Consider the following 14,489-nt stretch of genomic DNA (forward strand, 5'->3'; position numbering starts at 1 on the left):
GAAGGAAGGAGGGAAGGGAGGGAGAAAGGAAGGAAGGAAGAAAGAAAGAAAGGAAAAAAAACAACCAGTGGGTTCATTTAACTCAGGGTATAAATTTTCCAAAATTATCTGTTATTATATAGCTGGCTATTAAACAATTTTGATGAGTGATTTTAAATGATATTAAGATAGGGGGCACCTGGGTGGCTCAGTCGGTTAAACATCCAACTTCAGTTCAGGTCATGATCTCACGGTCCGTGAGTTCGAGCCCCGCGTCGGGCTCTGTGCTGACAGCTCAGAGCCTGGAGCCTGCTTCGGGTTCTGTGTCTCCTTCTCTCTCTGCCCCTCCCCTGCTTGCACTCTGTCTCTGTCTCTGTCTCTCTCTTTCTCAAAAATAATTAAACGTTAAAAAAAACTTTTAAAAAAGTGTATGTAAAAAAAATAATAATAAATAAAAATAATCCCGTCCTAGCGGGTGCACGGGTGGCTCAGTCAGTTAAGCATGTGACTTCGGCTCAGGTCATGATGTTGCAGTTCATGAGTTCAAGCCCTGCGTCAGGGTCTGTGCTGACAGCTCGGAGCCCGGAGCCTGCTTCCGATTCTGTGTCTCCCTCTCCCTCTGCCCCTCCCCCACTCACACTCTGTCTCTCTCTCTCTCTCAAAAATAAATAAACATTAAACAAATTAAAAAAATTAGTCCTCAGGAAATCAAAGCCGTGCAAAAATAATTACAAGGATGTGGATCGTTATGTTTCTTAATATTAGCAAAAAATTGAAAAACAATCCAAGTATCCAGAATTAGGGAATTGGTAACATAAATTCCATTACAGCCACACAATGGACATGTGAAGAATCATGTAATGGAGTTTATATGAAAATATTCATCGACAGGGAAGGAGAGTCACAATAGGTTCTTAAGGTTCTTACCAAATAGTAATATTTGGGTGTCATTTGTAAAAACCTGGACACAGACTAAGGAATTGTGTTTCCAGTTTTTTACAAATGACACCCAAATATTACTATCTCTGAGAGAAACAGGTAAACTTACTTTTTTCCTTCTTTTTTTTTTCCCCTCTCTCTCTCCCTCCCCAGTTTTTGGGGCTTATCTGCATTTTCTACATTTTCCTTCTATACAGGATATCTATTAGCCATGCAGTAAGAAAAAAGGCCAACAGAAATACGGATTAGTAGTCATGTTGCCTGACTGGATTTCTCAGAGTGGGTCTAGATCTGGCCTCGGATACCAAACGGAAGAGTTCTCTCCTGAGACTGTTCTGGAAACTCTTCCGCCACTTTATTTGATTTGGTTGCTCGGGTCCTTCCTAGCCTGTCTGGTCAGGGAGCCCCATGGTGTGTTCCCTGAAGCTGGGACAGGGTTTTCAAGTCCAAGGAAGGGGTGGGAGATGTGGGGAGACTTTGGGCACAGGCTGCAAATGCTGAGGGACCAGTTCTGTTCTCTCTCTTCCCATCTAGAAAAAACTGCGCTACATGGAGAATTCCATCCTGAGGCGAGGACCCCTCCAGTGCATCAGAACACAGTTTTCCACCTATGGGTCCCTGGAGGTCCTTGGAAGGTGGGCCTGCGGCTATATTCCAAGAGATCCATGAATCCCTTTGTCAATGAAGGTCTGTCTGGAGAATGGGGGCGCCTGGGTGGCTCAGCCGGTTAAGTGTCCGACTTCGGCTCAGGTCATGATCTCACAGTTCATGAGTTCAAGCCCTGCATCGGGCTCTGTGCTGACAGCTCGGAGCCTGGACCCCGCTTCAGATTCTGTGTCTCCCTCTCTCTCTTTGCCTCTTCCCCGCTTGTGCTCTCTCTCTCTCTCTCAAAAATAAATAAACTTAAAAAAAAAAAGAATCGTCTAGAGAATGAATAAGATATGCAAGTATTTTCCAAATACTAGATGACGTTTTAATAAATAAAACGCCAACTTATTTTAAAGTGTTACTGAATTAACCATAGTTTTTTTTATTATAAAAATTTTCAATTAATGGGTGCTAAAATTATAGCTACTTATGTATAGAACTGAGACTCACAGCGGTATTCTATGGGGAGGAACATGTGGGTTCTCTTGGAGAACATTTTTATGGTTGATATATTTATTTTTTACAAAAATTGAATAATCCCAGGAATAAGCATATTCTGAATCATGTGTTGACAACATATTAACTACATCTCTGTGATTTCAAGGCTCACTGCTTGCATTTGTGCCGGCAGCACACGACGACTGCCCTAAATATCAATGTTTAATGTTCGAGGAGGTGTTTCTCAAACTGGAGGCCCGCAGTGCATTGGCCGAGGACGGATGTGTGTCTAAAAGTCTAGGAACCCTGTGGGAGGGAGGGGAGGGTGGGTGATGGTATTGAGGAGGGCACCTTTTGGGATGAGCACTGGGTGTTGTATGGAAACCAATTTGACAATAAACTTCATATATTGAAAAAAAAAATTAAAAGGAAAAAAAAAGTCTAGGAACCCTTACGAGCAACCTTGGCTTCCGGCGGTGGGGGGGGCATTTGGTGTGGCTGTTAGACTGTCATATGCCCAATGGCCACCAGATGGCGCCCCAGGATGCAGCTGCCTCCAGAGCCGTGGGGGCCAGGACTCCCGAGTGGCGTCAGTGGCCGGCCCCTTCCAGCCTTGCTGCCCGCTGCTTTGGCAGTGATATTGGCCACAAGCTGCCCTCCCCTTTTGCCTCCATGGGGTCACAGCAGAGGGAGTACCTGACGGTCACTCGGGGGTCATGGGTCACTCCGCACACCATGGAGGCCTGGGTGCCCTTGATGACACTCTGGTCCTGGGGAGGCTTGGTGATGCGGGTCCGGGCTGAAAGAGGGCAGGGAGACAGGGTGGTGAGAAGGGGGTGTAGAGCCAGAGTAACAGGTGAGACGCAGGTGTGTGGGAAGGGCGCCTTCGGGTAAACCGAGCCCGAGTGGCTGAGTTCGACGGGTAGGCGGAGGCAGGCCCCGCGCGTGGACAGGTCTACCACGGCCGATGTCCCAGAGCGTTAAGGGAACAATGTGCCTCCGTGGTACTTGAATTCTTGAAAGCCACGTTCGTGGTGGGGGCTCGTTTAATCCTGCCCCCACGAACCCGCGTGAGGGATACACAAACGGAAATCTGAGGGTGATCGGGGGCCCATGGTCCCAGCACAGCGGTGGTCTAGCCAGCGTAAAAACAGCATCCCCTGCTGCACGGCATTCGAGCCCACGGGTGTTCAGCCTCCCCAGGTGGCCCGCAGGCATGTCTGTCTTGGGCGTGGATCCCCAGTGGTGCAATCTGACCGCACAAGGGGCTTGATTCGCTTCCTTAAAGCAGGGCTCAGAACACTACGGTCAGGGGCCGAGTCCGGCCGGTAGCCTCTTTGGCTACCAAAGCCACTAGCATCGGAACACAGCCGTGCCCTCTGGCTGCTGCCTTGCTGAAACAGGAAAGTCAGTCGAGGAGTCGGGACAGAGGCCGTCCAGCCCACGCAGCCTAAAATAGTTACTCTCTGGCCCTTTACGCAACGGGGGTGCTGACTGCCGCCCTAACGTTGAAGACAGCTGCCCACCGCCTCTCTGTTATCACTCGGCCTCGCTCTCGTGGCACCATCGGCAGAAGCCCGGCCTTCCCTCTGCGGTCATTCATTCGTCCGAGCCCTTCTCTCGGAAGAAGCGCCCCTGGCGGGACCGACAGGTGCGGGTGTGGAGGTGCCGGCAGGGGGACACTGTGCTCGGCACACACTCACGCACGGACGTGTGAAGGCACTGTGTACACTCACCCCACACGACCAGGTCGGCCGAGGCTTCGTCGACCCCCCGAGAGTTGGTGGCCAAGCAGGTGTAGGTCCCGGCGTCGGAGATGCGCGTGGGGCTGACGAGCAGGCTGCCCGACTCCAGCAGCGTGAATCGAGGCAGCTGGACGGAGCCGCTGGCCAGGATGCGCTCCCCTGAGGGCGACACGGGGTGGGCTCGGGGTGCGGCCGGCTGTGCGCGTCCACGCAGCCCCCGGCACTCTGACACGGCATGAGCCCTCTCCCCGGCGGCTCCGGGCAGGTGGTCTCGGGCAGGCCCCCAGCTTTAGAAAAACTGGGAGGGCCGCGGAGGTGGGGGCAGGGCTGGGGGGGGGGTGGAGGCCCAGGGGGGTTTCTGACGTGGTGACAGGCACGAGGGCGCTCGGTCACAGAGCCCGGGTCTCCTGGCGTCTCTCTCTCCACCCACCGCGCCGTCTGCCCTTCGCTGGAGGCCAGGGACGGTCTCCTGGAGCAGCCAGGCACAGCTCTCGGAGACAGCTGGCACCCGGGCCGGGGGGGGGGGGGAGGGGGCAGACAGCTCTGACAAGGTGGTGACGGGCATCCTGCGGCAGGATGCTTCTGGAGAGTCACCTTCAGGGGAGCGGAGGGAAGTGATGGGCGGGGGGGAGCAGCAAGGAGCGGGGGGGAGGGGTGGACAGGGACAGGGTGGGTCAGGCCTCCCTCTGCGGTGGGACCTGGGGAGGCCTGGTGCCTGGGGGTGAGGGAGGGAGATGAGCCTGAAACTGTATCTATTTTAAAGACAATCCCACCTGTCTGTGCAGAGGGGTATCTTCATGTGCAAGCCTGTGGGTGTGTCTCCCTTTGCACCCACGGGCAGGAATGCTGAACCAGTGAGCGTGTCGGGTGAGCGTGTTTATTTGTGTCCATACCTGCACCTGGCTGTGCCTCCACTCACCCCACAAATATTTATTGAGCAGCTACCGTGTGTCAGTCTCGGCCTGGGCCCCAGGAAGACAGCGGCGGGCCAAACCGAAGCCTGGGCCTTCGCGGGGCGGCAGGTGACAAGCAGAACGAAGGGGCAGGTTTTCTTGTATATAAGGAGGTGGAGAAATTAAGCCGCGGGGGGCGGCGTGGGGAGGCCCGGGGGAGGGGGGCAGGTGAGTCCTAGGGAGAAGCTTCCTCCACGCAGACTTGGGAGGTGCGAGGGAGTGACTGCAGGTGCACGCACACGTGTGTGCACACGGGGAGAGCTGGGAAGGCGAGGTGTGGAACCAGAGCCGCGGAGGAGCCACCGAGGGCGGGACCGCTGGAGCTTCCCTGGCTCGGGTGTCGGGAGCCCTCCGCGCTGCCGTGGGGGCAGGGATGGTCTCCCACTTGCACGGACGGCCACCACCGTAATACGGACCGTCAAACCGCGGCCATTCACTGGGCTTCCCCACTGCCGAGGCACAGTGCTGGCTCTTGTTTCGTCCTCACGCTGACCCAAGGTATATGGTCCCATTGTCCTCAGTTTACAGATGGGGACCCTGAGGCTCAGAGTGAGTAAATGATTCACCCAAGGTCACAGGTCTCTGGAGCTGCAGAGCCGGGCCTTGAGCCCAGCGGGGCGGCACGTGGTGCATACTGTGGTGTGAAAGACGCCCCGCCCCTGGGGGTGTGCAGTGCACGACCTTCACAACTGTACATAGGGAACCCGACCGGGCTGTCTCCAGAACTGAGCTCTGAGGACTGCCCTAGGCTGTCACACGGCCACGCCCTCCAAAGGAGATCAGTCCCATCTACCTTTCTGCCAAGTGATGGCCGGCCGGGGCGCTCCCGAAGTCTCGCAAGCCAGCACGACTGACATGCCATCGATCACTGTGCTGTCCAAGGGGCCCCTGGTGATGTTGGGGGCGATGCCTGCAAAAGGAGACAGTGGAGCCTCTCAGCTACACCCCAGAGGAGCCCCCAACGCTAGAGGGCCAGGTGCTCATCCTGCCCCTGCCACCAAGAAGGACGCAGGTGTCCCGATGGGACCCCAGCACCGGAGAAAAGCCCGGAAGGCCCTCCGGGGCTCCCTGCACCACCTGCCCTGTGGCAGGACCCAGGCTACACCAGCCCTTCTGCCTTGATTCTTTGGCCTCCATCTGGGGGAAAAGGGAGGACCCCCGAGGGTGGCTCACACCCGCCATGATGCCTCCTTCACTGAACAGGACATCGAGGCTGTGGGTTCCTGACAGAAAAAAACGGTTATGGCCAATAGGAGAACACTGCCCACTCTGCACGAGGCCTGGCCCTGGAGAGTCCACAGCCCGGTCGAGCTGTGGTTCTTCAAGATGCAGCACAGCGTTCTTGCTTTGCGCTGGCCTTCCCTGGCCCGGCCCTCAGGGGCAGACGTGCATGGGAGCAGAGCTTGGATACGGACCAGCGCCGGCTTCGCCCACACTCCTCGGAAGCAAGAAGCGAGACGGCAGCCCTTGTGTCCCCAGTGCCGTTTTGGGGCAAACCCAGCTGGCCCTCTGCCCCACGGCCGCCCTGTTCGGGGGGACCTCTGTGGGACTGAGGGCCTCCCCCGAGGGACGCCGGGAGGCCCAAGACCACACATCCTCTTGCTGCTGAGGCAAGGAACCCAGCGGCACTTTGCACGTGCACAGAGCTCTGCCATCGACGGTGTGGCCACTCATGTGGCATTGGCTGCGAACGCAGCTCCGTGAAGAGGGCAGGAGAGCTATGCTCCCCGCCAAGAGACTCCGAGAGGGCAAAAGGTTTGAAGGAGGGACTGAGATGAAAGCCCTGGGTCTCTCTGGAGAAGTGAGCGAGTCTTCTCAGTGGGGACGGGGTGGCTTCAGCCCTGTCCACGAGGCCAGGGGCAGCTGCGAGGCCAGAGCAAGACGTGGCCCCACAGACGCTTCTCTCCAAGAGCCCGTGAACCCCTCCGCGGCTCAGGGTCCTGGAGCGCCAGACCCGGGCTGGGAGAGCAGTGGGCGCAACCGGCTAGGGCCGCCCCCGCTGCTGAGTTTTCTGGAATCCTAGCTCTGCAAGATGCAGCATCTCTTCTCGAGAGGCTGCTGGCTTGGAGGAAGGCTGCATCCTGGGAGCGGGAGGGACTCCGGGGCAGGACAGCAGAGGCCCAACTTACTGGTGACGGCCAGGTAGGTAGAGGTCTGCACCTCGCCGGCCGCGTTGCGGGCAAAGCACTGGAACATGCCGGTGTCGTCGGGCACCAGCCCGCTGATCTGCAGGCCCCCGTCGCTGCGCTGCCGGAACCGGTTCAGCCTCCCCACCTCCACCACGGCCGCGTCCTTGTACCAGATGATGGAGGGCGGTGGCACACCTAGGGGGACACGCGGGCCCACAGTCAGCCCACCTCCGGGCTCCCTCCCTCCTGCCTCTGAGGGGTGCCTGGAAGTCTGCATGGGGAGGGTGTCCCTGTGTGTCCTGCTCCCTAGAGCCTTCTTAGAGGGGCCGCTAATGGTCTTGGAGGAGGTGAAGGATATTCTCGGGGTGGCATTTCTCAAGTTCTTACAAGAGCAGGGGTTCCGAGAAAATTTAGCTGGGTTAGTTTCGCTTGGAAATGGTGGATGGGACAAATGAATCAAAAAAATTTTTTTTTTAAGAAAGAGAGCAAGAGCAGGGGAGGGGCAGAGGAAGAGGGAGAGACAGAATCTTAAGCAGGCTCCATGCACAGCGTGGAGCCCGATGAGGGGCTCGATCCCATGACTCTGGAATCATGACCTGAGCCGAAATTAAGAGCTGGGACGCTCAACCTACTGAGCCACCCAGACGCCCCATAAATTAATTTTTAACGGGAATTAATTTTTTTTTAATGCTTATTTATTTTTGAGAGAGAGACAGACAGAGCGTGAGCAGGGGAGGGGCAGAGAGAGAGGGAGACAGAGAATCCGAAGCAGGCTCTGGGCTCTGAGCCGTCAGCACAGAGCCGGACGTGGGGCTCAAACCCATGAACTGTGAGATCGTGACCTGAGCTGAAGCTGGACGCTTACCCGACCGAGCCACCCAGGTGCCCTAACTGCAATTTAATTTAGCAGAGACTTTTATGTATTTTGGGAACCTCCAACGGGGGTTTGTTTCCCAAGCCCACATGACCGCAGAGTCCCGTGTCGAGCAGCACACAGAGGAGGCTGGTGCTTCTCGGGAGCCCTCTCCTACCTGGTCTGCACAGGGAGGTGAACAGGGGCTCCCCGTCACTCAGCCTTGCCCAAGCCACACGCCCCTGGGCCTGGCATGGTCTTCTCGCACGCGTCCCCAGCCTCCCCTCTCTCCCTCTGGGTCCCGGCTCAAATGTGACTTCCCCAGGTGAGCTCCCACCCTCCATCTGAAGGAGCACTCATGGCCCCAAGCCCCCTACACCTGCTTGCTTCTCCTTCCCAGCTCTTTTTCAACCCTGACATTCTACGACGCTGTATTTCATCCTTTCCACGGGGCACACACATTCTTTCACGTGGTAACATCTCCGAGACAAAGGCGTCTTCCTATCGAAAGCACATCATCATTTCATTGGTAGTCTTTTTTCTTTCTTAGTGGCACATAAAATAATGGGGCATCTCACAACCCATGACATTTTCGATGAAATGAAATAAAGTATCTTTATTTGCTCATGGGTTGGTCTGCCTTCCTTCGAAGAACGTTAAGTTTCGTAAGAGCAAGGATTTGGCCGGCTGTTGGGTTCGTTCTGTATCTCCCCAGCCCAAGAGCAGTATTGGCACGTGGAAAACCCTCCGAAAATGTCTGTTGGGTGAACGAAGGGATCTTGGCCTTCCCCTCGCGTGGGCTCAGAAGGGGAGTCCTTCCTCCCTCCCTCCACTGCGACTCTCCTTGCCTGAGCTACGTTCTGCCTCTTTGTTCAAAATGACACCGCGTGCCATGGTGGACGCCCTCTCCTACCATCCGATCACCCCGGATGCCACCCCGGTTTTGGGGCTGCCTTGTAGCTCAGCCGGGCCAGAAAGAGGGAGGCTGGGGAGTAGGGGAGAAAATGGAGCAAAATGGAGCAGAAACCAGGCGGAGCTCATGAGACCCATCTCGGGCGAAACGCACCCACGCGTTCTAACAGTTCTGACATTGTCTCCAACTCTGAAATTACGGGCAATTTCGGTCTGTCACCTATCCTGAAATTACGGTAATTTGGATTCATTTGTAACCCTCAAGTTAGGGTAACGTGGGTTGATTTCCAGTCCCGAGATTATGGTAATTTGGCCTGTTTGTTTCCTGGGGCGTCTGCTCACAGCCAGACTAACTCTCTGCTCAGTGACGATGCCTGGAGAAGGAAGTGGAATTTAGAAAAGTTTGCGACAGGGACAGGAAAGGCTGAGGGTCTGGGCGCGGGGGTCCTTGTTCCCCGCTGACCATGCCACTGTGTTACCTTTGGCCCGACAGGGAATGTCCATCACTTTCTCCATCTCTGCTGTGATGTGTCTGTCTGGCTCCTTGACAAACTGGGGAGGTTCTGCGGGAGGAGGGACCAGAGGAGGGGCTCAGAGCCATGCTCCTTTTGATACAGCCCCTGCTCCGGTCACCCAGCCATACTGCCCGTAGGATACAGCCACTGCTCGGGACGCCCAGCCATGCCCCTAGCCCTGGGTGGAGAGCCCCAGCAGCCCTGCCCCAGCTCACCCAGCACAGACAAGTAGGCTCCACGGACGACAGAGGGGATGCTGCTGCTGCGCAGGGCGGCCTCGCACTCGTAGTAGCCGGCGTCACTGCCCGTGGGGCCCGGGATGGTAAGCCGGCGGTTGTAGTCGCTGATGCCCCCCGACAGCGGCACCCCATCTTTCTTCCAGGTGATGTGCAGCTTGATCAGGGGCCTGGAGGGGGTGAAGGAGGCAGGTTCTCAGCCACAGGGGCTTCCAGAAACCTGAGGGCCAGGGCAGGGGTGCGCGGGAGTGCCAGCCCGGGGCCCCAGCCCCTGCCACTTCCTAGAGGTGCAAGCCCTTCAGAGCTCTGGACCTCGGTTTCCTTGTCTGTGAAATGGGGGCGCCTGTGCCCCCCGGGGTTGTGGTCATGGGGACGCTGTAATGCAGGTGGATTAGCTCAGCCCAGCACCCACCGGGGACACGGGGCTCCCCCCACGGGGTGCGCAGCGGGGTCCCGCAGAAAAGAGTCCTGTGATGGAGCGGGTCTGGGCAACGCTGGCTCCGGTGACGTTAGGCAGGCTCTTATAGGCATTCTCCATGTCCTCAGCGAGTTCCTCTGCATCCCGCAGCCTTTCCCGCACTTGCGGAAAACCTGGGTCCCCGGGAGCCTGTGCTTAGGAACGCGGCTCTCCGGGAATCTTCAACTGGATGTGACCTCGGGGTCGCTGGTCTGACTCCCCACCCATCACCTCGGAGCATCTTTCTGGAGCACTTAAGAGGTGTCGGGTCAGGCTGGGTCCAGCACTCTACCCACATGCTCCCCCGGGGAGGTGGGTGCTCAAATCCTTCCCATTTTACAGTTGAGGAGACTGAGGCCCCGAGCATGGCCCTGGGCCCCGAGGGGGTGGCCTGTGGTATGGCAACCTTGCTGTTGGCCAGCTGGGTGGTCTCAGGCAGGTCGCTTGCCCTCTCTGGCCTGCGGGGTAGCGACAGCTCTGTCGGGCGGTTGTTGGAGGAAAGGAAATCGCGTGGGAAGGCACAGCACTGCGGCCACATGTGATAAGGCGCAGTCATTATTTAACTGTTTCCTGTGCGAGAGGAGTGAGGGCCGTGCATGGCTAGAGGGGGGCTGCGATTGTGCCCAACACCAGGTCTGCCAAATCCATCATGCGAGCCGTCTCTTAGCCCAGCATGCCTGTCACACGTGCCTGCGTGGCAGGGAGGTCACCTGTCCCTTCCAGGTCGCTCTCAGGGCCACAGGCGGGGCCTCAGTATTCGGGGCTGAGCTACGCTGCCCCATAGCTTCCATTAGGGCCTCGGTCTCTCCTTTTGGGCCACGGACAACGAGCCCACCCGGCTCATACCCAACAACCCTCTGGAAGTAGCCAGCACGTCCACACGTCGCCCCTCCTCCAGGACAAAGGCCCCATCTCCTTTCATGGGGTCCTCATGTGACACTTCTGGGCCTACCTGAACTGGTCCCCTTGGAGCCCACATGTCAGGTGCACCGGCTGCAGTTAAGGGCGAAGGGGAGTAGGGGGAATTCGCTACCCACCTGGCATTGGCCACGCACTCCATGGTCACCTCCGAGGTCCCGGCCACCACGCTGGTGTTCTTGGGAGGAATGATGATGGTTGGGGCGATGGGGTCTGCAGGTCCCCCGACATCTGGGGAGAGGTCAGGTGTTAGCCGGAAACACGGGTCGGAAATCCTATCTCTGCCCGGCCCCCATTAGAGGCTCATGCCACGGAAGACTTTTGTCCTTATGTAGCAGAGCAGGTGAGCACGGGCAGTGCCACGGCCGAACCTGCAGACATGCCCCCAGGGACCCTCTTACCCCTCCCCCTCCTCTCTTCAGGGTCCAGGGAGCACCCACTGGAGACCGCCAAGACCTTCCCCCTTCTCCCCTTGTCCTGTTTTTGCCTTCAAAATCCTTCCCTCCACCCACATTTATCTTGTTGGCTTACATCACCACTTGTCACGTCTTCTACCTGAACGCAAACTCCCTGTACTGGGCTGGATAGTAATCCCCCCACATTCAAGTCCGCGGCAGCTGTGAACGTGACCTTATTGGGAAACAGAGTCTTTGCAGACGTAATCAAGTTAAGACGAGGTCCTTCTGTGTCAGGGTGGGCCTTACGCCCAATAGGACTTGTCCTTAGAAGAGGAGTGAAATTTAGACACAGACACACAGACACACAGAAGAGAAGGCCAGGTGACCTCGAGGCAGAGCCTGCAGCGAGGTGTCTCTGAGGCGAGGAGTGCAGAGGACTACCACCAGAAGCTGAGAGGCAGGAAAGGATCCTCCCCTCCAGCCTTCAGGGAGGGCACAGGCCTGCCGACACTTCTGGCCTCTAAAACCTGTGAGGGGACATTTCTGGTGTTATAACCGCCCCCTCCCCAGTTTACGGTACTTTGTTATAGCATCCCGAGGAAGCGAATACATTCCGTGAGGTGGGAATCTCATGGATCGTTGCTTTGGACCGAATTCTGTCCCCTCCAGATCGTACGTTGAAGCCCTAACCCCCATGTGACTGTATTTGGAGACGGGGTCTCCAGTAGACGGGGTTCCAGGAGGCCATAAGGGTGGGGCCTTAAGGCAACAGGGCTGGCGCCCTGATCAGAAGTGAAAGAGACGTCAGAGCTCTGTCCTGGCCACGTGAGGACACGGCGAGAAGGCGGCGAGAAGGGTTAGGAAGAGAGGCCTCAGCAAAACCCAGCCGTGCTGGTACCTTGATCTTGGACTTCCCAAACTGCCTGTGCTGAAGCCGCAGGTCTGGTAACGGGTTACAGCAGCCCGAGCTAACACAGTCTTGCTCATGCTTACTTTCTTTTTTTTTTAAATTTTTTTTTCAACGTTTATTTATTTTTGGGACAGAGAGAGACATAGCATGAACGGGGGAGGGGCAGAGAGAGAGGGAGACACAGAATCGGAAACAGGCTCCAGGCTCTGAGCCATCAGCCCAGAGCCCGATGCGGGGCTCGAACTCCCGGACCGCGAGATGGTGACCTGGCTGAAGTCGGACGCTTAACCGACTGCGCCACCCAGGCGCCCCTTTTTCAATGTTTTTTATTTATTTTTGGGACAGAGAGAGACAGAGCATGAACGGGCGAGGGGCAGAGAGAGAGGGAGACACAGAATCGGAAACAGGCTCCAGGCTCTGAGCCATCAGCCCAGAGCCCGACGCGGGGCTCGAACTCCCGGACCGCGAGATCGTGACCTGGCTGAAGTCGGACGCTTAACCGACTGCGCCACCCAGGCGCCCCGCTCATGCTTACTTTCTAGGACAAGAGTGATGTCTGACGCGTAGTAGGGGCCTCACGTGTATTTGACAGGGGAAGGCATGAACGGGTCCAGAGCTATCCGTGCACAACTTCGGGGACGATGATTGAAATGAAACAGAACGTGTCACGAGTGGGCTCTACAAACACCAAACGAAACGATACCTCAAACTTGTCCAACAGCTTTGCCTTTTCTATTTTTTGAGTTCTTTAGGAAGTGGCCAGGCTCTTATCTCTGTGGGCCGGCACTGGCCCAATGCTGACAGAAACTCAAGTACTCTCTGTGCACCTGTGCCAGGGCTCCTGAAAGTTCAAACACGGAGGGCTTTCTCTCTCCTGAAAAATCCATCCAGTTGGCTCCTTTCCAGGAGACTCTGGAGGTAGCAGACTATAATGACACCCCCAGCCCTGGGGGGGGGGGGACAGTGACAGGACGGGGAGAACAGGTCATGGCCCCGCTGTCGCTCTGGGCCACGCTGGTTAGCCCTCGGCCACCCTGATGAGCGCTGGGCAGGTTTTCCTGCCTGGACTCCAGGCTTTGCTGGGAAAGGGAAAAAAATGTAAAAAATAAAGTAAAATGAAGGGGGAAGAAAGGAAGCATATAAAGGAAAATAATTGTAACAATATAAAAGCCTCATGTAGGTGCCATAAAGAGCGATCGGATTGAAAGCTGCTGATATAGCTGAATCCATAAAAGTGTGCTCTAAGTTGTTTATTACCTGCCTGGGCGCACAGGTACCACGGCGCAGATTAATGGGGCAAGAGGAGGAGACAGTTAGAGCCCAAGGGGGGGTGCCCCACCGCGGAGCCAGGTAAACAGAGCCCTCGGAGTTTAAAAATATGAGGGCCACCCCAGGGTCTCAGGGCCAACTCGTCGGCTTTGGGAGGGGTGGAGGGGAGACTGACACCTATCCGGGGACCCTGGAGGTCACACCGAGGTCCTAGGGGGTCAGGAAGACTTGGTCTGAAACCTTGTTCTGCCCCAGGCATCCTGGCGTGGGGAGGGTCCTCAGCCAGACCTTGATTTTCTCAGTGACACAATGGGGATAAAAGTGACTGTGTCTCAGGGTTATGTGAGTTCGGCCCCTCACTCAACAGCTCTTTTCTGGGTGAGGGCTCAGTCCACGCCGGACTGTGCCAGGCACCAGGGACTCCCCACTGAGCGAGACAGGCAGGGGTCTGTCCTCATGCAGGGCATGGTCTGGAAGGATCTCAGATCGATGCTTAGACATTTATTGGATTAAAGTGCATGGGATGGATGCTGGGAAGAAGCGCCTCAGTGGGGGTGGCGAGGCTGGTCTGGGGCGAGCGCAGAGTACCTGGCACATAGTAGGTCCTTAATAAATGATAGGCCGTCCTTCTTGGGATTTACCTGCCTGTCCTCAGGGAGAGATTCCTGGTCTCCCGTCTTCCACCCCAACCAAACCACGTGATGGACCCAGAGGCTCCCGGGAGGTGAAAGTCGCAGCGACTGAGGGCAAGGGGCCACGTGCCGTGCCAGGCACCAACCATCCCAGGCACCGTCCTGGCACTCTGCTAACCGACGCTCATCACAACGGCCACCGGAGGTGGGTCATTATCGTCATCCCACAATTTACAGATGAGAAAGCAGAGACAAACGGAGGAGGCCAAAGCAGTGAGGCAGTTTACTTCCCAATGGCAGTTGCTAACAAGGGACAAAACCAGGAACGGGGACCGGGTCTCCGAGGCTGTAAACCCAGGCCGTTAGCCACTCCCCAAATCATCTCTCTGGCTCAGTCGGCTCAGTCCTCACTCGGGCACAGAAGGAAACAACTCTCCCTCTTGGCTGCCATCAGCTCTGCCAGAAGTTGTCTGAACATACCTCTGAGCACCACCAGGTCCTGGCTGCCACCGGCACCCTGTCCCCTCTCCCCCAAGCCCCCTGCATGCACTCCCCTTC

At 56.8% G+C, this 14,489-nt stretch overlaps 1 protein-coding gene and 1 long non-coding RNA gene across 3 annotated transcripts in view; one reads left to right on the forward strand and one right to left on the reverse strand.

Moving 5' to 3' along the window:
- LOC121015375 (uncharacterized) overlaps positions 1-1,675 on the forward strand; it is a 34,344-nt gene extending 32,669 nt beyond the window's left edge. Inside the window, exon 4 of the long non-coding RNA XR_005783801.1 lies at positions 1,453-1,675. This is a non-coding gene — a long non-coding RNA (uncharacterized LOC121015375). The remainder of the gene's footprint in view (positions 1-1,452) is intronic.
- SDK2 (sidekick cell adhesion molecule 2) overlaps positions 1-14,489 on the reverse strand; it is a 138,885-nt gene that overhangs the window by 75,295 nt on the left and 49,101 nt on the right. For both annotated transcript variants that reach the window (XM_040452279.1, XM_040452278.1), the window contains exons 5-11: positions 10,842-10,953; positions 9,327-9,517; positions 9,076-9,159; positions 6,832-7,026; positions 5,496-5,612; positions 3,741-3,908; positions 2,701-2,803 (exon numbers count right to left, since the gene is read on the reverse strand). In XM_040452279.1, coding sequence (XP_040308213.1) covers positions 2,701-2,803; positions 3,741-3,908; positions 5,496-5,612; positions 6,832-7,026; positions 9,076-9,159; positions 9,327-9,517; positions 10,842-10,953 — 970 coding nt within the window. The remainder of the gene's footprint in view (positions 1-2,700; positions 2,804-3,740; positions 3,909-5,495; positions 5,613-6,831; positions 7,027-9,075; positions 9,160-9,326; positions 9,518-10,841; positions 10,954-14,489) is intronic.

The sequence above is a fragment of the Herpailurus yagouaroundi genome, unplaced genomic scaffold (assembly GCF_014898765.1).
Source record: "Herpailurus yagouaroundi ecotype Mexico unplaced genomic scaffold, PumYag 206, whole genome shotgun sequence".
NCBI classification, from domain to species: domain Eukaryota; kingdom Metazoa; phylum Chordata; class Mammalia; order Carnivora; family Felidae; genus Herpailurus; species Herpailurus yagouaroundi.